At 41.9% G+C, this 22,816-nt stretch overlaps 1 protein-coding gene across 1 annotated transcript in view; it reads right to left on the reverse strand.

Moving 5' to 3' along the window:
* Window positions 1-22,816, reverse strand: part of LOC106585065 (single-stranded DNA-binding protein 2) — a 96,666-nt gene that overhangs the window by 1,868 nt on the left and 71,982 nt on the right. The window contains exons 5-16 of the mRNA XM_014170825.2: window positions 13,483-13,572; window positions 6,578-6,637; window positions 4,779-4,842; window positions 4,623-4,693; window positions 4,339-4,406; window positions 2,111-2,159; window positions 1,904-1,939; window positions 1,492-1,546; window positions 1,083-1,153; window positions 922-1,000; window positions 595-623; window positions 313-411 (exon numbers count right to left, since the gene is read on the reverse strand). Coding sequence (XP_014026300.1) covers window positions 313-411; window positions 595-623; window positions 922-1,000; window positions 1,083-1,153; window positions 1,492-1,546; window positions 1,904-1,939; window positions 2,111-2,159; window positions 4,339-4,406; window positions 4,623-4,693; window positions 4,779-4,842; window positions 6,578-6,637; window positions 13,483-13,572 — 771 coding nt within the window. The remainder of the gene's footprint in view (window positions 1-312; window positions 412-594; window positions 624-921; window positions 1,001-1,082; window positions 1,154-1,491; window positions 1,547-1,903; window positions 1,940-2,110; window positions 2,160-4,338; window positions 4,407-4,622; window positions 4,694-4,778; window positions 4,843-6,577; window positions 6,638-13,482; window positions 13,573-22,816) is intronic.

Here is a 22,816-nt window from a genome sequence, read left to right on the forward strand (position 1 = left end):
CAAAGGGGGTTATGTAAATATTATCAATACTCTTATGAAGCCAAACATCACTTTTTATGGTATGAACAAATAGGGTACACACACTGAAATTCCCCTGCACACACCTGAGGTTGTTGGTAAAACATTGTGTTGGTAATGGAGCCTTTCAGTGTCCAGGCCTTTTAATATTTATTATCAACACCATGTAAAAAATGTATAGTTGGTAGGCTAATGTTCATTTTGAAAGTTGGTAAAGATAATCTTCAGTCCTACTGCTAAAATGTGTGTCGCTGGCCCTTTGAATAACTTCTGTAGATGCGGGTATGGACTCACGCTCTCGTTCTGAAAGGGGTTGAGGAAGTTTCCCCCCATCTCGCCGTCATCTCTGGGGGTCCCCGGTTGGTTACTCATACTCAGGTTACCAGGAGAGTTCTGATCAGGACCAATCACACAACATAGATGATATTTCTATCTGTATACCATACATACGCAATAGGGTAGATTAACCATTAACGGTAGTACCAATATTTCAACCACATACAAATCACTACAAAATTCTGTCTGATAATTGATTGACGCAAATGACTAATGGTATGGGTTGGAGTCTTCTCCTACCTTAGGGAGGCTATCCATGTCACCAGAACCTGGGTAGTTGGGAGAGAGAAGGGCATTACTACTATACAGTCTCAGTAAACACATCAATTTGCCCTTCAAAAGACTAGTGTAGTGAGTTAAGAACAAGCTCAAAGTGTGTGTGTGTGTGTGTGTGTGTGTGTGTGTGTGTGTGTGTGTGTGTGTGTGTGTCTGTTTAAGGGTTCTATTCAGCTTCATAGCGTGATTGAAATTTAAAGGCAATGTTCCTGCTTTAGCAGAGACTGCATTCATGGTAAACGCTCCATAAATGCTTCAGCTTTACAAATTGAATAGAGCCCTAAGTGTTACCTAGCGATCCATTCATGTGATGTGGCTCCATTCCTGCCATCCCTCCCATTGGACCGTCTGTACCGGCACCCATTGGAAACTAAGGCCAAAACACAAGCAAACAGTATTAAACAGTTAAATCACTCACACACACACAGATAATGATGGTTAAGTTGTCTTACATTTGGTCTGTTTCCACCGGGGGGGACTGTGTTGATCATGGTGTATATGTTGTCACCGGAGTTAGTCGAGTCTGACAGGAAACACAGTATACACAACTTATACATACAGTATACATATGTACACACACACACACACACACACACATACATACATACATACATACATACATACATACATACATACATACATACAGTACACACACACACACACACACCCTCAGGTTAAGTACCCACTAGAAACCTTAACATACTATAAGCCAAATAGGCAACTGACTTCAGGTAAAGTCACACTTTAGGCCAGATATATACAGTTAAGTTGTTTCACAGACCAAATCGCTGAAGTCAGTTTGTAACATTGTGAATGCATCCCTGTCCCTGTCAAACACACACTCACACACGCACACACTACCTGCTGGGCTGGGCATTATTGGAGTACCAGGTGGCCCCCCTCCTCCCGGCGGACCCTAAAATGAGAGTTGATAATTGGGAGATTAATGCCTCACAGCAACTACACACCAACAATACAATGCTCCTAATATCTATAAAGACAATACACTATATACTGCCTTGTAACTAACAGGCAAATACTGACAACCAACTTCCAGTCACATAGTTTCAAGTATCAAGTTTTAATGTCACATGCTCATGTACAGTGAAATGCTTTTCTTGCTAGCTCTAATCCCAACAATGCAGTTATCAATAACAATGTAATGCCAAAAATAACAGGGTAGAATAAAAACACAATATATAAAAATAAGAAATAAGAAGAACACAATCATGTAAATAAGAATACTATATACAGGGTCATACTATACACATACCACATAACTCCCCGGAGACGCAGAAGAGTAGGGGATCTACAGACAGACAAAGAGAGAGAGAGTGAGAAAATAACATTTCTCTTTATTCAAATCCTCTCTTCAGGAAATGTATGTTTTTTTTAAATTAAAATATTTACTATTTTATTGTGGTATATTTAGGTATCGGTCTTAGTGCTTGTGTTAAAGTTTGTTTTTCTGGTTACTCACTGAGTTGGCGTTTTGAGGATTTGGCCAAGGTCTACCCCCACCAGGTCCCCTAAAATACACACACACACACACACACACACACACACACACACACACACACACACACACACACACACACATTTTAGTTCACTCTGTTCTTACACAGTCCTGGGTTGTTCTATTTCCCGTCAACAGTATTGGCAAGAACACATCATTTAGAGTCCAGAGAAAGGAAGAGAGGACAGCACATTCAATCATAATCAGCTCTGAGGGTAGTGATCGTATCTACTGAGGAATTGAGGAAATATTGTTTTTATAGAACTCTTGCGTAACCACATCCGGAGGGGGGAAGAGTTAAAGGACGGTGTGGATTGTATGTTTACAGTGCTGTGTCTGTTCATTGTGTGTGCGTGCGTGAGTGTGTGCACATGTTTTTGTGTGTAGTGTGTGTGTATGTATATAGGGAGGCGCACAATTGGCCCAGCGTCGTCCAGGTTTAGCTGGGGTAGGCCGTCATTGTAAATAAGAATTTGTTCTTAACTGACTTGCCTAGTTAAAAAAAAGGTTAAATAAAATAAATACAGATGTACAATGCCTTCGGAAAGTATTGACCCCATTTCTTTTCCCACATTTTTTTACGTTACAGCCTTATTCTAAAATATATATATATTTTTTTTAAGTAAAAAAATCCTAGGGAATCTACACATAATACTCCATAATGACAAAGTGAAAACAGTTTTTTGGAAAAACAGAAATACCTTATTTACATACGTATTCAGACCCTTTGCTATGAGACTCGAAATTGAGTTCCGGTGCTTCCTATTTCTATTGATCATCCTTGAGATGTTTCTACAACTTGATTGGAGACCATCTGTGGTAAATTAAATTGATTGGACATGATTTGGAAAGGCATACACCTGTCTATAAGGTCCCACAGTTGACAGTGCATGTCAGAGCAAAAACCAAGCCGTGAGGTCGAAGGAATTGTCTGTCGAGCTCTGAGACAGGATTGTGTCAAGGCACAGATCTGGGAAAGGTTACCAAAACATTTCTGGAGCATTGAAGATCCCCAAGAACACAGTGGCCTCCATCATTCTTAAATGGAAGAAGTTTGGAAACACCAAGACTCTTCCTAGAGCTGGCCGCCCGGGCCAAACTGAGCATTCGGGGGAGAAGCGCCTTGGTCAGGAAGATGACCAAGAACCCGATGGTCACTCTGACAGAGCTCTAGAGTGCCTCTGTGGAGATGGAAGAACCTTCCAGAAGGACAACCAATCAGACCTTTATGGTAGAGTGGCCAGACGGAAGCCACTCCTCAGTAAAGGGCACATGACAGCCCGCTTTGAGTTTGCCAAAAGGCACCTAAAGACTCTCAGACCATGAGAAGCAAGATTCTCTGGTCTGATGAAACCAAGATTGAACTCTTTGGCCTGAATGCCAAGCGTCACTTCTGGAGGAAACCTGGCACCATCCTTATGGTGAAGTACGGTGGTGGCAGCATCATGCTGTGCGGATGTTTTTCGTCAGGGACTGGGAGACTAGTCAGGATCGAGGGAAAGATGAACCTAGCTGAGTACAGAGAGATCCTTGATGAAAACCTGCTCCAGAGCGCTCAGAAACCTCAGACTGGGGCGAAGGTTCACCCTCCAACAGGAAGACAACCCTAAGCACAGAGCCAAGACAACACAGGAGTGGCTTCGGAACAAGTCTCCGAATGTCCTTGAGTAGCCCGGCCAGAGCCCGGACTTAAACCTGATCAAACATCTCTGGAGAGACCTGAAAATAGTTGTACAGCAACGCTCCCCATCCAACCTGACAGAGCTTGATAGGATCTGCAGAGAAGAATGGGAGAAACTCCCCAAATACAGGTGTGCCAGGCTTGTAGCATCATACCCAAGAAGACTTGATGCTGTAATCGCTGCCAAAGGTGCTTCAACAAAGTACTGAGTAAAGGTTCTGAATACTTATGTAAATGTGATAATACATTTTTTCATTTTTTTTATATAAATTAGCAAAGGTTTCTTAACCTGTTTTTCCTTTGTCATTATGGGGTATTGTGTGTAGATTGATGAGGACAAAAAACAATAATACATCTTAGAATAAAGCTATAATGTAACAAAATGTGAAAAAGTCAAGGGGTCTGAATACTTTCCGAATGCACTGTATGTGTGTATGTGTGTGTAGTGTAGTGTAGTGTGTGTGTGTGTGTGTGTGTGTGTGTGTGTGTGTATTGATGACAGCGTGCTCACATGTTCATGCCAGGCATCCCAGGGCCGACGAGTGCATTTAGAGGAGGTCTCATCCCTCCACCGTAGTTCTGGAAAAGAGAAACCCAAGGTCAAAGGTCAAACTACTGTAAAGTAATATACACAAATCAAACAGGATCCACAGGTGGAGAGTAGAAATACTACTATTGTATACTACCACACATAAATACAAATATATTCACCCACCTACAAACACAAACATACGCTAATGTTACAGCAGGAGTTTAAACTTGCGCAAACCTGGAGATTTCATCCAATCAACATACCTGTGGCGCAAGAGGGACCATCCCTCTGGGTGGAGTCATTCGCTGCATGGGCCCGCCCATATTTGGATGCCCTGAAAAAACAGCACCATCAGCTCGCAGTCCTTGTATGTGTGTGTATGTGAGTAAGAATCTGTGGTGTGTATGTGTGACACACACCTTGCTGTCTCGTGGGGTCCATTCCGCTGGGTAGCATCGGCTGGTTACCATGGACCCCCATTGCCTGAGCCGAAATTGTCATCATCATCACAGAATATAACACAAAATCATTAACATACACTAAAGCTAAGGAGCTACAGTGCCTTGCGAAAGTATTCGGCCCCCTTGAACTTTTCGACCTTTTGCCACATTTCAGGCTTCAAACATAAAGAAATAACTATTTTTTTGTGAAGAATCAACAACAAGTGGGACACAATCATGAAGTGGAACGAAATTTATTGGATATTTCAAACTTTTTTAACAAATAAAAAACTGAAAAATTGGGCGTGCAAAATTATTCAGCCCCCTTAAGTTAATACTTTGTAGCGCCACCTTTTGCTGCGATTACAGCTGTAAGTCGCTTGGGGTATGTCGCTATCAGTTTTGCACATCGAGAGACTGAAATTTTTGCCCATTCCTCCTTGCAAAACAGCTCGAGCTCAGTGAGGTTGGATGGAGAGCGTTTGTGAACAGCAGTTTTCAGTTCTTTCCACAGATTCTCGATTTGGATTCAGGTCTGGACTTTGACTTGGCCATTCTAACACCTGGATATGTTTATTTGTGAACCATTCCATTGTAGATTTTGCTTTATGTTTTGGATCATTGGCTTGTTGGAAGACAAATCTCCGTCCCAGTCTCAGGTCTTTTGCAGACTCCATCAGGTTTTTTCCAGAATGGTCCTGTATTTGGCTCCATCCATCTTCCCATCAATTTTAACCATCTTCCCTGCCCCTGCTGAAGAAAAGCAGGCCCAAACCATGATGCTGCCACCACCATGTTTGACAGTGGGGATGGTGTGTTCAGGGTGATGAGCTGTGTTGCTTTTACGCCAAACATAACGTTTTGCATTGTTGCCAAAAAGTTCGATTTTGGTTTCATCTGACCAGAGCACCTTCTTCCACATGTTTGGTGTGTCTCCCAGGTGGCTAGTGGCAAACTTTAAACGACACTTTTTATGGATATCTTTAAGAAATGGCTTTCTTCTTGCCACTCTTCCATAAAGGCCAGATTTGTGCAGTATACGACTGATTGTTGTCCTATGAACAAAGTCTCCCACCTCAGCTGTAGATCTCTGCAGTTCATCCAGAGTGATCATGGGCCTCTTGGCTGCATCTCTGATCAGTCTTCTCCTTGTATGAGCTGAAAGTTTAGAGGGACGGCCGGGTCTTCGTAGATTTGCAGTGGTCTGATACTCCTTCCATTTCAATATTATCGCTTGCACAGTGCTCCTTGGGATGTTTAAAGCTTGGGAAATCTTTTTTTATCCAAATCCGGCTTTAAACTTCTCCACAACAGTATCTCGGACCTGCCTGGTGTGTTCCTTGTTCTTCATGATGCTCTCTGCGCTTTAAACGGAGAGAGTTTGCTGCACTGAAAGTAAAAGGGGCTGAATAATTTAGCACGGCCAATTTTTCAGTTTTTTTGTTTGTTAAAAAAGTATGAAATATCCAATAAATTTCGTTCCACTTCATAATTGTGTCCCACTTGTTGTTGATTCTTCACAAAAAATTACAGTTTTATATCTTTATGTTTGAAGCCTGAAATGTGGCAAAAGGTCGAAAAGTTCAAGGGGGCCGAATACTTTCGCAAGGCACTGTATACACACAATCATGTCCAAACCCGGTCAAAGAGAGTAAGACAAGACAATGTAGTCAAATAAGATATAAAGAGAAGCAGATATAAGTGAAGGGAAATAAAGAAGATGAGGGTACATATCCAACTGTAGCCTGAGGAGCGTGTCTGTGCATCAGTGATCTTACCTGATTAGGTATTCTGAGGGGAGGTCTGGGCCCACCAGGGTAACGAGGTGACATGAACGACTGTGAAGGTACACACGCACAAACAAACACACCAACATGCACACAGGGTTACAAGCATGCACACACATACCAGTACACACACAAAGAGAGAGGGGGGATAGAGGACGATAGAGTTAGGGAGAGATAAAGTCCGATGGAAAGAGATAAAGTATATGATAATGAATGCTAACAATGTTAATATGACAGTCAGTTATGACACTTCTACACTCCCGTGACTAACTACTATATGTATGTTTCAGTGTGTTTCCTGTAGGATTAACATGGTTGTGTTCTGTGATTGAAATATAATGTTGCTATTGTGTGTGTCTGCTATCTAATGTCTACACCACACACAATGAACTGTCCCATAAATGTTGGGGTCAATTCAAACTAAACCAAACCAGTTGTGTGTATTCATGGATGCCAAGAGAAGGCTTCCCCAAATATTTGACAAATTCAAGATAAATGAAATGAATTTATCTTTCGTCTCTCTGTGTTTTCATAATTTCCCTTCAATTCGCAAGCGGCTGAATCTCACCGGAAAAGTCATCCGAGCGAGGGAAACAGAACCCCACTGTCTCAGTATGTGTAGCCCTTGTATTTCATGCTGTCTGGACCAAAAGAGTATGCCGCCATAACATTTGATTGATGCCAGCAAGCATTTGGCTTCCCATGATAAAAAAAAGTATAAAAGTATTAGCCAATCAGCGTTCAGCTGAGCTCAACTTTGGGTTGTCCTGGCACAGTAAAACACCCCCCAAGGGAAAGCAGTTTGGATTTGGCTTCACACCAATCAAATCACATCCAACGCATACATTTTTATTTATTTTTTAAGTTTCTGGTCTGCTTTTGTTGTTGTCCTGTAGTAGCTAACTTGCTAAATTTTCCTAAGACATGGATGGAGATGGGGATTTGAACTTGTGGTTTTGACTTAATTCTCTGTATGATTATGAAGGTGATTCTGATCTAACCATAAATTAATACACTGCTCAAAAAAATAAAGGGAACACTAAAATAACACATCCTAGATCTGAATGAATGAAATAATCTTATTAAATACTTTTTTATTTACATAGTTGAATGTGCTGACAACAAAATCACACAAAAATAATCAATGGAAATCCAATTTATCAACCCATGGAGGTCTGGATTTGGAGTCACACTCAAAATTAAAGTGGAAAACCACATTACAGGCTGATCCAACTTTGATGTAATGTCCTTAAAACAAGTCGAAATGAGGCTCAGTAGTGTGTGTGGCCTCCACGTGCCTGTATGACCTCCCTACAATGCCTGGGCATGCTCCTGATGAGGTGGCGGATGGTCTCCTGAGGGATCTCCTCCCAGACCTGGACTAAAGCATCCGCCAACTCCTGGACAGTCTGTGGTGCAACGTGGCGTTGGTGGATGGAGCGAGACATGATGTGCTCAATTGGATTCAGGTCTGGGGAACGGGCGGGCCAGTCCATAGCATCAATGCCTTCCTCTTGCAGGAACTGCTGACACACTCCAGCCACATGAGGTCTAGCATTGTCTTGCATTAGGAGGAACCCAAGGCCAACCGCACCAGCATATGGTCTCACAAGGGGTCTGAGGATCTCATCTCGGTACCTAATGGCAGTCAGGCTACCTCTGGCGAGCACATGGAGGGCTGTGCGGCCCCCCCAAAGAAATGCCACCCCACACCATGACTGACCCACCGCCAAACCGGTCATGCTGGAGGATGTTGCAGGCAGCAGAACGTTCTCCACGGCGTCTCCAGACTGTCACGTCTGTCACATGTGCTCTGTATGAACCTGCTTCCATCTGTGAAGAGCACAGGGCGCCAGTGGCGAATGTGCCAATCTTGGTGTTCTCTGGCAAATGCCAAACGTCCTGCACGGTGTTGGGCTGTAAGCACAACCCCCACCTGTGGACGTCGGGCCCTCATACCACCCTCATGGAGTCTGTTTCTGACCGTTTGAGCAGACACATGCACATTTGTGGCCTGCTGGAGGTCATTTTGCAGGGCTGTGGCAGTGCTCCTCCTGCTCCTCCTTGCACAAAGGCGGAGGTAGCGGTCCTGCTGCTGGGTTGTTGCCCTCCTACGGCCTCCTCCCCGTCTCCTGATGTACTGGCCTGTCTCCTGGTAGCGCCTCCATGCTCTGGACACTACGCTGACAGACACAGCAAACCTTCTTGCCACAGCTTGCATTGATGTGCCATCCTGGATGAGCTGCACTACCTGAGCCACTTGTGTGGGTTGTAGACTCCGTCTCATGCTACCACTAGAGTGAAACCACCGCCAGCATTTAAGTGACCAAAACATCAGCCAGGAAGCATAGGACCTGAGAAGTGGTCTGTGGTTACCACCTGCAGAACCACTCCTTTATTGGGGGTGTCTTGCTAATTGCCTATAATTTCCACCTGTTGTCTATTCCATTTGCACAACAGCATGTGAAATTTATTGTCAATCAGTGTTGCTTCCTAAGTGGACAGTTTGATTTCACAGAAGTGTGATTGACTTGGAGTTACATTGTGTTGTTTAAGTGTTCCCTTTATTTTTTTGAGCAGTATATATTGTGCCACTGGCCTGAGACAAATTAAGTTCAATATGTAGCCTAGATGTAGACTAGGCTCACGTTAACTAGCTAGCTAACTTAGCTGGTTCATTGCTGCCCATGCATGGAAGTTAGGCTAGGAAGATATTTTAGCTAGGTAGCCTATGATAACAAAAACTAAAAGCGTACTGTATGACAAAGCGATAGACCATTTTGCCAACATGAAAGAGAGGTGGATGGCATTGGTCTACAAGTAGGATGAGTCAACATGTTTTACTTGCACGCCGCACACACACACACACACACACAGAAATAAATCAGTACCATGGACAGCCACATGATATTTAGCAAGATTGATTGGACTAAAATGTTTTTGGTATCTTTAAGTTTGTTTTCACTGTATTATAGCCTAGTTGATTTGATAATGTTTAAGTTGAAATGGTGCTAGAATACCAGAGGCAGTGCTGCTGTTGTCTTTATGCTGACTTGCAGCAACTCCGTGGTTCTCAATCAGTAGTTGTTTAGTAAACTATCTAAAACATGCCTGGCTTACCATGCTGTGGGTCATGAAACTGTTTGTTACATGCAAGATGTTGCTCTCTGGTTTTGTGATGAAAAAAACATGTGTAGTTGCATTTATTCCGCCGCTGTGTGACTTTTGTCTTTTTGCTTTATTGTATATTACGGTGGCGTATGAACGAATGGGTTAAAGAGCAAATAACGCAATTATCACAACATAGGTTGGAATATGGCTTTTTTACTGGCTTGGCTTCCACAGGGATTTTACCCACGCACTGCTATTGAACCAAACCCAACCAATGATGTGAGCTACAGAGAAGCAGTACCATAACACACCTCTAGGGAGCAGTATCACAAGACACCACTATGGAGCAGTACCATAAGACACCACTAGGGAGCAGTATTATACCACTAGGGAGCAGTATCATAATCCCCACTAGGGAGCAGTATCATAAGAAACCACTAGGGGCAGTACCACAACACATCACTAGGGGGCAGTACCATAACACACCACTATGGAGCAGTACCAAAACACACCACCAGGGTGCAGTACCATAACACACCACTAGGTGACAGTGACATCCAGTTGACATCCAGTCCCTCTGCTACCTGCCTTCCTCTCTGTTTGGATCCAAATGAAATGGACATTGACTTTACAACAGAGAGATTATCATGTACTATTATGTTTCTTATTGTCTTATGTGTATTTCAGCCCAAGTGTATTTCAGCCCTTGAAAGATGTAAAAAGAGATTCGCAGAGTCTAAGAAATAATATAAGTGTATATGGATGAATGAATATATTATTACATTTATTTGTGAATGAGCAAAAGTGCAAAGAAGTGAGTCAATTAGAGTAAGTCAAAAGACATGAATGAATATGGACTACGGAGCCAGTTGGGTTTAGTGTGCACGTGTGTGTCTGCCAGTCAGTGCCTGTGTTGTGGCTAGTTTCTTTGTTGATTCAAAGCTGCATAGGCATGTGTTGATCATTCAGTTTGGCCTCTGTAAGAATCTCTGGGAGGAACTAGTCTGCTCTGTCTCAGACCCTGATTGGCCTTGACAAGAAATCATCTTCAAAGACGGCTCCAAACAACAATGATTGATTTTCAGCAAGGATCGGGGGACCAGGAGGTGGTGGAAAAGGGTGTGTTTTGACTCAAGTTTGAGATTTCTGAAAAGCTGATCTGAAAAATTGCCACGAAGGCTATTGATCTTAGTGTCAGACGTGAGCTACTAAGTTTGACTGTTAATGACATTTCATCAATGCGCTACCAGCCGACTGACTAATGTAATAGAGAGACTGACTGCCTAAGAGAGGAAGCTCATAGTGCTCAGACACACACACACACACACACACACACCTGTGCACCAACACACACACACACACACACACTAACATGCACACATACAGTACCAGTCAAAAGTTTGGACACCTACTTATTCAAGGGGTTTTCTTTATTTTTACTATTTTCTACATTGTAGAATAATAGTGAAGACATCAAAACTATGAAATAACACATATGGACTCATGTAGTAACCAAACAAGTGTTAAATCAAAATATATTTTAGATTCTTCAAAGTAGCCACCCTTTGCCTTGATTACAGCTTTGCACACTCTTGGCATTCTCTCAACCAGCTTCACCTGAAATGCTTTTCCAAAGGTTTTGAAGGAGTTTCCACATATGCTGAGCACATTGTTGGCTGCTTTTCCTTCCCTCTGCGGTCCAACTCATCCCAAACCATCTCAATTGGGTTGAGGTCGGGTGATTGTGGAGGCCAGGTCATCTGATACAGCACACCATCACTTTCCTTCTTGGTCAAATAGCCCTTACATAGCCTGGAGGTGTGTTGGGTCATTGTCCTGTTGAAAAACAAATGATAGTCCCACTAAGCAGAAACCAGATGGGATGGCGTATTGCTGCAGAATGCTGTGGTAGCCATGCTGGTTAAGTGTGCCTTGAATTCTAAAGAAATCACAGACAGTGTCACCAGCAAAGCACCCCAACATCATCACACCTCCTCCTCCATGCTTCACGGTGGGAACCACACATGCGGAGATCATCCGTTCACCTACTCTGAATCTGATACAGACACGGTGGTTGAAACCAAGAATCTCAAATTTGGACTCATCAGACCAAAGGACAGATTTCCACCGGTCTAATCTCCATTGCTCATGTTTCTTGGCCCAAGCAAGCCTCTTCTTCTTATTGGTGTCCTTTAGTAGTGGTTTCTTTGCAGCAATATGAAGGCCTGATTCACACAGTCTCCTCTAAACAGTTGATGTTGAGATGTGTCTGTTACTTGAACTCTGAAGCATTTATTTGGGCTGCAATTTCTGAGGCTAGTAACTCTAATGAACTTATCCTCTGCAGCAGAGGTAACTCTGGGTCTTCCTTTCCTGTGGCGGTCCTCAGGAGAGCCAGTTTCATCATAACGCTTGATGGTTTTTACGACTGCACTTGAAGAAACCTTCAAAGTTCTTGAAATGTTCCAGATTGACTTACCTTCATGTCTTAAAGTAATGATGGACTGTTGTTTCTCTTTGCTTATTTGAGCTGTTCTTACCATACTATGGACTTGGTCTTTTACCAAATATGGCTATCTTCTGTATACCACCCCTACCTTGCCACAACACAACTGATTGGCTTAAATGCATTAAGAAGGAAAGAAATTCCACAAATTTACTTTTAACAAGGTACACCTGTTAATTGAAATGCACTCCAGGTGACTACCTCATGAAGCTGGTTGAGAGAATGCCAAGAGTGTGCAAAGCTGTCATCAGGGCAAAGGGTGGCTACTTTGAAGAATCTCAAATACCAAATATGTTTTGATTTGTTTAACACTTTTTTGGATACTACATGATTCCATATGTGTTATTTCATAGTTTTGATGTCTTCACTATTATTCTACAACGTAGTAAATAGTCAAAATAAAGAAAAACCCTGGAATGAGTAGGCGTGTCCAAACTTTTGACTGGTACTGTACACAAAACCCAATCAACTCCTTGCTACAGAGCGTCAGGTCCATGTATTGCTAAAACATACACAAATGGAAAGATGATTGAATTAGTCTCTGTGAACATGTAGTGTTGTTGTAAAAGGATGAAGTACAGGTACCCTCCTCTAACCCAACCAGCACACACACACACACACACACACACACACACACACACACACACACACACACACACACACACACACACACACACAGTTAACACTCTCCCCTTGACATGACCATCTAACAAAGCTGATCTACCATCTAATGCAGCTGGTAGGAGGGTCTATGGAGGGACATGGGTATTGAAGATGGGCTCTGTTATAAGAACAACTAGCAGGGATGATCTCGATTCTATTTCAATCCAGTCAGTTCAGCAGAATTGTTTTGTTTTTTCTGAAGTTCCATGGTAACTCCCCACTCAACTCCTCAAGTCATACCCTTCCACCTCTTCTGCTTCAATTCAAAACCAAAGTCCTGGAGACAAGGGGTTGCCATTAATGACACATTGGACAATAGTGAGAGTACCTGCCTGGTGTCGGTGGTATCTGTTCTGGCTATAGGACAGTATGTTCTGTTGGTCATAATCTGTAGTTACTAATCTGATAGACAACCATTTTCTGTCTCCCACACACACACACACACACACACAAAGATAACACAGCAGGAACTGTGTGGCCACCGCAATGACGCACAGCAATCGGCTGAGTGCCATGTTAAATACTTCCCTGTAGCCCATTCAGCCAGAGCACAGGGAAGACCCCTTTCTGCTTTATAAATTCAACAATGTGTGTGTGTGTGTGTGTGTGTGTGTACCTGGAAGAATCCTGGAGGTACAGGACCCACTGGCATGCCCTCTCCTGGGGGAAGGTTCCCAAGGATTGGACTGGGTGCTGCTGCTGCACTCTGGAAGACACACACACACACACACACACACACACACACACACACACACACACACACACACACACACACACACACACACACACACAGTAAGTGAGGTTAGACCATGGTGGTGGTGGTGTATCAGTGACACACCAATCTAACAATGCTCAAAAGACATCCAACATCCCACCACCAGGAGACCAAAATAACTGCCACCAATATCCCACAATATCTTGGCAAACTCAACCTCCCAGAACCCTAGTAAAATCCATAATCCAGCGCATGACTGTACTTATTATACAGGAGCAAATCATAACAGTATCCCAGTTTCTTTGTTATCATGTCATGATCAAACGAGCCTCCCTCCTCTGTCTCAATGGGATCTTTCCTGTGTGTTTCTGCCGGCCTCCCTGGTTATTTTTACTCCTTATTTGTTTTCCCCCAGACAGGCGGTGCGGGCACATTTCACCACTGCCTCGGACTATTTCCTGTGCTATTTTACAAACTCCCCAATATTACCAAGTCCCAAACATACCACCAGACAATGGCTATGGGCAGGGAGGCAGGGAGATGGCCACAGCCAGGAGCGTATTTAAGGGTAGAGGAGGGAAGCAAAATGCTGGTGGTCCGCAAAGAGGTGTTATCAGACACAGTGGTGAGTGACAGTAAAGATAGTTACCGCCCTTCAGTCGTCCTCTCTCTCCCTGTCCATTCATCCTCTCTCTCTCTCTCGCTCTCTGTCTCTCTCTCTGTATCTCTCTCTCTCTCTCGCTCTCTCACTTTCTCTCCCTAGGCATAGACTGTGTGTAAAAAGCCGCTGTGAGACAGACCCAAACTCTCTGAAGTTTCCGCTGGCTGACTTTTTAGGTCAGACTGCAACACAGTTACTAATCAGAGCCAAGATAACAGCCAACTACACCCCTTTTCCTCCCTTTCCTCCCCCTACTCCCTTACCCCCCCCCCACACTCCCATGTCATCCTCTTTTGTCTCTCCCAGTAATGTTTGGGGACAGCATGCATACAAATCTTGAGTTGAAATAGCCATTTCATAAGGTACTGCTCTGTGTGTAAACAGAGCTTGTGTATTTGGCTTAAACAGATGAAGGTATGGATGGATGGCTCAGTGGTGGAGAACATTGTTCAGGAAAGGTGTGTTAAATAATTGTGTGCGAGTGTGTGTGTGTGTTCAAAGTAATGCACTCTCTCTGGAAGTGTTACTGTTCTTTTCCCCTGCCTCTGTTTCTCCTCTAACTCCAGGTTTACCCAGCATGCTTTTCACTGACTGGCAGCCTGGAGGTCTGCTGAGTCTGCTGAGAGTAAGAGAGAAAGAAAGAGAGCGAGAAAGAGAGGGAGAGAGCGAGTGTGTGTGTGTGTGTGTACCTGTGTTCATGTGCGCAAGAAAGAGGGGGGGAGAGAAATATCTACCTGACCTGCTGACAAGGCAGCCTTTTCCAAATAAAGCAACAAGAAAAACATTACCAAGATATTCCCTGCCCCCACAGCACAGCAGCCTCCTCCATGGGGATAAACAACAACAATAACCTCCCAGCCCCAAAGCCCCTGCAACACACTACACAGACAGTCTCTACACAACAAGCTCCCAGCCCCAAAGCCCCTGCAACACACTACACAGACAGTCTCTACACAACAAGCTCCCAGCCCCAAAGCCCCTGCAACACACTACACAGACAGTCTCTACACAACAAGCTCCCAGCCCCAAAGCCCCTGCAACACAGACAGTCTCTACACAACAAGCTCCCAGCCCCAAAGCCCCTGCAACACAGACAGTCTCTACACAACAAGCTCCCAGCCCCAAAGCCCCTGCAACACACTACACAGACAGTCTCTACACAACAAGCTCCCAGCCCCAAAGCCCCTGCAACACACTACACAGACAGTCTCTACACAACAAGCTCCCAGCCCCTGGCTAAAACAGAGCTACCACAGGAGTTGTTGTTATTTATTTCTGAATAAAACTGAACGTCACCTCGACCACACACATACCTTTTAAGCTTTCATTAGGAACACAGTTGGTAAGTCTTACGTACGCCAGGTTGGACTGTGTGTGTGTTTGGGGGTCAACAGCAGGTGTGTGTTACCATGGTTTACAGATTAAAACCTGTTGGGGCTAGGGGGCAGTATTGAGAAATGTAAAAAAAAATATATGTGCCCATTTTTAACTGCCTCCTACACCAACTCAGAAGCTAGGATATGCATATTATTAACACATTCGGATAGAAAACACTCAGAATTTTCTAAAACAGTTTGAATGGTGTCTGTAAGTATAACAAAACTCATATTGCAGGCAAAAACCTGTGAAAAATAGATTTAAAAAAAATGTGAATTTTGTGACTGTACTATTTAGTGTCATTGTTTTATAGATACCATAGTGAGAAAGGATTCATTTCGCAACTCCTACGGCTTCCACTAGATGTCAACGATCTTTATAAAGTTGTTTGAAGCGTCTATGATAAACAGAGAGCAAATTAGAATGCAGGGAAGTTGACATGTCGTCACTTCATTTTTTTGCGCCTGCGCATAAATCTGAGAAGAGTGAGTTTGTCATAATTGTTTATCTAGACATAGGATAGGTTGTGTGAAAATATTACTGATGTTTACTGATGTTTCACGTTAAAAATGGACCAAAAGATTAATGCTAAACAACGTTTGACATGTTTGAACGAACGTAAATACATTATTTACTAGGTTTTTTTAGCTTTTCGGCGTGATTTTACACCCCCCCCCCCCACCACGTTTTGTGGGAGCATACTGAACGCTAACTACTTGGTGTTATTTGGACATAAATTATGAACTTTGTCAAAAGAAACCACATTTGTTCTGGACCTGGGATTCCTGGCAGTGCCTTCTGATGGAGATAATCAAAGGTAAGGGGATATTTACAATGTTATTATCGATATTAGATGATGCTAACTGTATAGCATAGCCTATTGTTCTTAGCATAGCACCCCGTTTATTGCAAAATGTGATTTCCCAGTAAAGTTATTTTGAGATCTGGCCATTCGGTAGCAATTACGAGATGATAATATATTATTCTTTGAATGACAATATTATAATTTACCAATGTTTTCGAATAGTAATTTTGTTATGTTCACCGGAAGCATTTCAGAGAAGAAAAAATCTGAATTTCACGCTACTGTAAAATGCTGTTTTTGGATATAAATATGAACTTGATGGAACAAAAAATGCATGTATTGTATAACATAATGTCCTAGGAGTGTCATCTGATGGAGATTGTCAAAGGTTGGTGCATAATTTTAGCTGGTTTCTGCTTTTGGTGACGCCTGACCTTGAATTGAAACTGGATGTTTGTACTTTTGTGGCTATGTACTGTCCTAACATAATCTAACTTTATGCTTTTGCCGTAAAGCCTCTTTGAAAATCGAACAATGTGGTTAGATTAAGGAGATGTTTATCTTTTAAATTGTGTAAAATAGTTGATTGTTTGAGAAATTGAAATTATTAGATTTTTGATGTTTTGAATTTCCAGCCTTGTTAGCAATCCCGTCTCGGGGTTCATTGCTAACCTGTAGCCCCAACAGGTTAAACACTGCCATGTGTACACACCAATATCGAAAACGATATAGAGGAATTTAACAAGATTCTTATATATTCGACCTGGAATGTGTAAGTATATGGCAGCAAATACACATACAAGATTCATAGAAGATTATTGTAATATCTGACTTATATGTATACATACATACATACATACATACATACATACATACATACATACATACATACATACATACATACAGTTGAAGTCGGAAGTTAACATTCACTTAGGTTGGAGTCATTAAAACTCGTTTTTCAACCACTCCACAAATTTCTTGTTAACAAACTATAGTTTGGCAAGTCGGTTAGGACATCTACTTTGTGCATGACACAAGTAATTGTTCCAACAATTGTTTACAGACAGAATATTTTACTTATAATTCACTGTATCACAATTCCAGTGGGTCAAAAGTTTACATACACTAAGTTGACTGTGGCTTTAAACAGCTTGGAAAATTCCAGAAAATGATATCATGGCTTTAGAAGCTTCTGATAGGCTAATTGACATCATTTGAGTCAATTGAAGGTGTACCTGTGGATGTATTTCAAGGCCTACCTTCAAACTCAGTGCCTCTTTGTTTGACATCATAGGAAAATCAAAAGAAATCAGCCAAGACCTCAAAAACAAGAATTGTAGACCTCCAAGTCTGGTTCATCCTTGGGAGCAATTTCCAAATGCCTGAAGGTACCACGTTCATCTGTACAAACAATAGTACGCAAGTATAAACACCATGGGACCACGCAGCCGTCATACTGCTCAGGAAGGAGACGCGTTTGGTCTCCTAGAGATGAACGTATTTTGGTGCGAAAAGTGCAAATCAATCCCAGAACAACAGCAAAGGACCTTGTGAAGATGCTGGAGGAAACAGGTACAAAAGTATCTATATCCACAGTAAAACGAGTCCTATATCGACATAACCTGAAAGGCCGCTCAGCAAGGAAGAAGCCACTGCTCCAAAACCGCCATAAAAAAGCCAGACTACGGTTTGCAACTGTACATGGGGACAAAGATCATAATTTTTGGAGAAATGTCCTCTGGTCTGATGTAACAAAAATAAAACTGTTTGGCCTTAATGACCATCGTTTGGAGGAAAAAGGGGGAGGCTTGCAAGCCGAAGAACCCCATCCCAATCGTGAAGCACGGGGGTGGCAGCATAAGGTTGTGGGGGTGCTTTGCTGCAGGAGGGACTGGTGCACTTCACAAAATAGATGGCATCATGAGGTAGGAAAATTAGGTGGATAATTGAAGCAACATCTCAAGACATCAGTCAGGAAGTTAAAGCTTGGGTCTTCCAAATGGACAATGACCCCAAGCATACTTCCAAATTTGTGGCAAAATGTCTTAAGGACAACAAAGTCAAAGTATTGGAGTGGCCATCACAAAGCCCTGACCTCAATCCCATTGAAAATGTGTGGACAGAACTTAAAAAGCTTGTGCGAGCAAGGAGGCCTACAAACCTGACTGTTACACCAGCTCCGTCAGGAGTAATGGGCCAAAATTCACGCAACTTATTGTGGGAAGCTTGTGGAAGGCTAACCGAAACAGTCCTTGCTAAATTATTTCTTGAGAAATTGCCCTTTGCTAAGAAGCTGTTTGTTTGTTTTTGAAATTTTAATTGAAAGCAATCATGGTAAGGTACATATTGTTACCTAGAAATGATTTGATATTGAGATAAAAATGGCTGCATTGGACCTTTTAAGTTTTGAGTTCTGAGGTGTGCGATGTGACTGAGGAAACCTGAAGCAGTGAAAACACTCTCACCCCTCCCACTCAGAAGAACACCTGGACCTCCTGGCAAACTCATTTGTCATGTAAATTATTCACAGCACCACTCTGGAGGACAGGGTTACACTACACTAACCATACTGTTACAGGGTTACACTATGCTAACCATACTGTTACACTGATCTCAGGACAGTCTAGTATTACACTAAAACCTCAGCATCCATTCTACAGGTTAACAGAGTGACCTTATATAATGAATATGAATTCGGAGGGCAGAAATTATTAAATATTAAAGCATTAGACCTCTCACTAAAGGCATCAGTCATACCAAAGTTATACTTAAATCCAAACTGGTTTTCTAGTAAATTGGTACGAATGTCTCATCCTATGTTCAAGAAGGGCATTTTTCCTTTTATTCAGATTACACGTGCCCACTTTCAGTTGTTTGAAAAGGAAATAATCTCCAAAATATCTTTATTTTTTAAACAAGCCTTAGAAAGTTGGTTGCAATTTCAGTTTAATCCACCTGAAAAGACAGAACAAATAATTCAACAAATATTGTGGTTAAATTCAAACATAGTAATTGATAAAAAACTGTATTTTTCTAAGAAATGTTTAAAAAAGGTATAATTTTAGTGAATGATATTATAAATAGGACTGGTGGAGTGATGTCACACATGCAGCTAACACAGACATATGGAAATGTCTGCTCTACCCAAAATTACAATCAATTAATTGCAGCATTACCACAAAAATGGAAGAGGCAAGTAGAAGGTGAAAAAAGTAAGGAACTTGTATGTCGGCCCTGTATTAAAGAACATAAATGGTTAAAGAAAAGTGTGATAAATAAAAACATATACAAATTTCATTTAAGGACCAAAAAACTGACAGCTGTGCCATATAAATTGCAAAATAGTTGGGAAGAGATTTTCGATGTACCCATTCCATGGCACATGGTTTATGAATTGATACGCAAAACAACGCCGGATTCAAAACTTCAAATTTTTCAATTTAAATTACTATACAAAATTCTTGCAACTAATAGAATGTTATATATATGGGGGATACAATCTTCCCAGCTCTGCAGATTCTGCTGTGCTGAGGCAGAGTCATTAGATCATTTATTTTGGTATTGTCCATATGTAGCTCGGTTTTGGTCCAGGAATGGCTGAAGAATTGCAACATTTGCCTACAACTTACGCTGCAGATAGCAATACTGGGTGATTTGAAAAGCCATAGTCAATCAATCAATAACATAATAATTATTTTTGCAATAATGTTTATTTTTAATTTCCAATCTGTAGAAGCTATGAGAATAGAAAGGTTCAATTGTTTTGTGAAGCAGCACAGTTGAAAAATATATGGCAAATAGAAATCTGAAATTGATGATGTTGAGAGATAGATGGGAGGGGTTGAATGGAGCTGAAGGGTGGGACTAATAACAAGATAAACAATGTAAAACATACGGGGTCTGTAAAATGTATATAGGTTCAGAACTTTTGTGAAATAGCAGTTACAAATAGAAATCAAACTGGATGGACATCAGAAATAGAGGAAGGACTAAAAACAAACAAAAAATAACTATTGTAAAATAGACTGTGTCTGTAAAATGTGTATAAGATGAATAAATTGAAGGTAAAAGCCGAAGTGTTCATTAGTTTACTCCAATTGGGGGATCGGTGGTAGGGTTTGCGGGGAATAATAATAAAGGTATATTCTTTTAAAAAGTATGTATGTCAATATAGGTATGTGTATGTATATATGTGTATATGTATGCATGCGTGTATGCAAGGATGTTTAATGGAAATAGGATGCACCTAAGCTCAATTTCGAGTCTTATAGCAAAGGGTCTGAATACTAATGTAAATAAGGTATTTATGTTTTTATTTAAATACATTTGCAGAAATTTCTAATTTTCGCTTTGTCATTAGGGGGTATTGTGTGTAGATTGAAGAGGAAAAAAGTACATTTAATCAATTTTAGAATAAGGCTATAACGTAACAAATTGTGGAAAAAGGGAAATTTACCCAAAAAATATATGGGGGATTGGAAATGATGCAGACAATTACATTGATGGAAACAATATTCTTTCCGCAATAAGCTGATCCACCCCTAAAAAAAAAAAGGGAAAAAAGTGACCTTGCATTCCAAACTCCTTATGCCTCTGGTCAAAAGGTGTTCACACTCTGCTATTTACAGTACATTTGGAAAGTATTCAGACCCCTTCCCTTTTTCCACAATTTGTTACGTTATAGCCTTATTCTAAAATTGATTAAATGTACTTTTTTCCTCTTCAATCTACACACAATACCCCCTAATGACAAAGCGAAAATTAGAAATTTCTGCAAATGTATTTAAATAAAAACATAAATACCTTATTTACATTAGTATTCAGACCCTTTGCTATAAGACTCGAAATTGAGCTTAGGTGCATCCTATTTCCATTAAACATCCTTGATGTTTCTACAACTTGATTGGAGTACCCTTGTGGTAAATTCAATTGACTGAACATGATTTGGAAAGGCACACACCTGTCTATATAAGCCTTAGACCGCTGTGCCACTCGGGAGCCCCCATATAAGGTCCCACAGTTGACAGTGCATGTCAGAGAAAAAACCAAGCCGTGAGGTCAATGGAATACTCCGTAGAGCTCCGAGACAGGATTGTGTCGAGGCACAGATCTGGGGAAGCGTACCAAAACATTTCTGCAGCATTGAAGGTCCCCAAGAACACAGTGGCCTCCATCAATCTTAAATGGATGAAGTTTGGAAACACCAAGACTCTTCCTAGAGCTGGCTGTCCGGCCAAACTGAGCAATCTGAGGAGAAGGGCCTTGGTCAGGGAGATGACCAAGAACCCGATGGTCAATCTGACAGAGGTCCAGAGTTCCTCTGTGGAGATGGGAGAACCTTCCAGAAGGACAACCATCTCTGCAGGACTCCACCAATCAGGCCTTTATGGTAGAGTGGCCAGACGGAAGCCACTCCTCAGTAAAAGGCAACTGACAGCTCGCTTGGAATTTGCCAAAAGGCAGCTAAATGACTCTCAGACCATGAAAAACTAGATTCTCTGGTTTGACGAAACCAAGATTGATCTCTTTGGCCTGAATGCCAAGCGTCACATCTGGAGGAAACCTGGTACCATCCCTACGGTGAAGCATGGTGGTGGCAGCATCATGCTGTGGGGATGTTTTTCCGAGGCAGGGACTGGAAGACTAGTCAGGATCGAGGGAAAGATGAACGGAGCAAAGTACAGAGAGATCTTTGATGAAAACCTGCTCCAGAGTACTCAGGACCTCAGACTGGGGAAAGGTTCACCTTCCAACAGGACAACAACCCTATGCCCACAGCCAAGATAACGCAGCAGTGGCTTCGGGACAAGCCTCTGAATGTCCTTGAGTGGCCCAGCCAGAGCCCGGACTTGAACCCGATCTAAATCTATGGAGAGACCTGAAAATAGCTGTCCAGCGACGCTCCAATTCCAACCTGACAGAGCTTGAGAGGATCTGCAGAGAAGAATGAGAGAAACTCCCCAAATACAGGTGTACCAAGCTTGTAGCGTCATATCGAAAAAGACTAGAGACTGTAATCGCTGCCAAAGGTGCTTCAACAAGGTACTGAGTAACGGGTCTGAATACTTATGTAAATGTATATTTCAGTTTTTTATTTGTAATAAATTAGCAAAATTTCTACAAACCTGTTTTTGCTTCATCATTATGGAGCGGCAGGGTAGCCTAGTGGTTAGAGCGTTGGACTAGTAACCGTAAAGGTTGTAAGATCGAATCCCCGAGCTGACAAGCTACAATCTGTCGTTCTGCCCCTGAACAAGGTAGGCCGAACACTGAACACTGTTCCTAGGCCGTCATTGAAAATAAGAATTGGTTCTTAACTGACTTGCCTAGTTAAATAAAGGTAAAATAAAAAATTATGGGGTATTGTGTGTAGATTGATGAGGGAAAAAAAC

The sequence above is a fragment of the Salmo salar genome, chromosome ssa24, assembly GCF_905237065.1.
Source record: "Salmo salar chromosome ssa24, Ssal_v3.1, whole genome shotgun sequence".
Classification (NCBI taxonomy): Eukaryota; Metazoa; Chordata; class Actinopteri; order Salmoniformes; family Salmonidae; genus Salmo; species Salmo salar.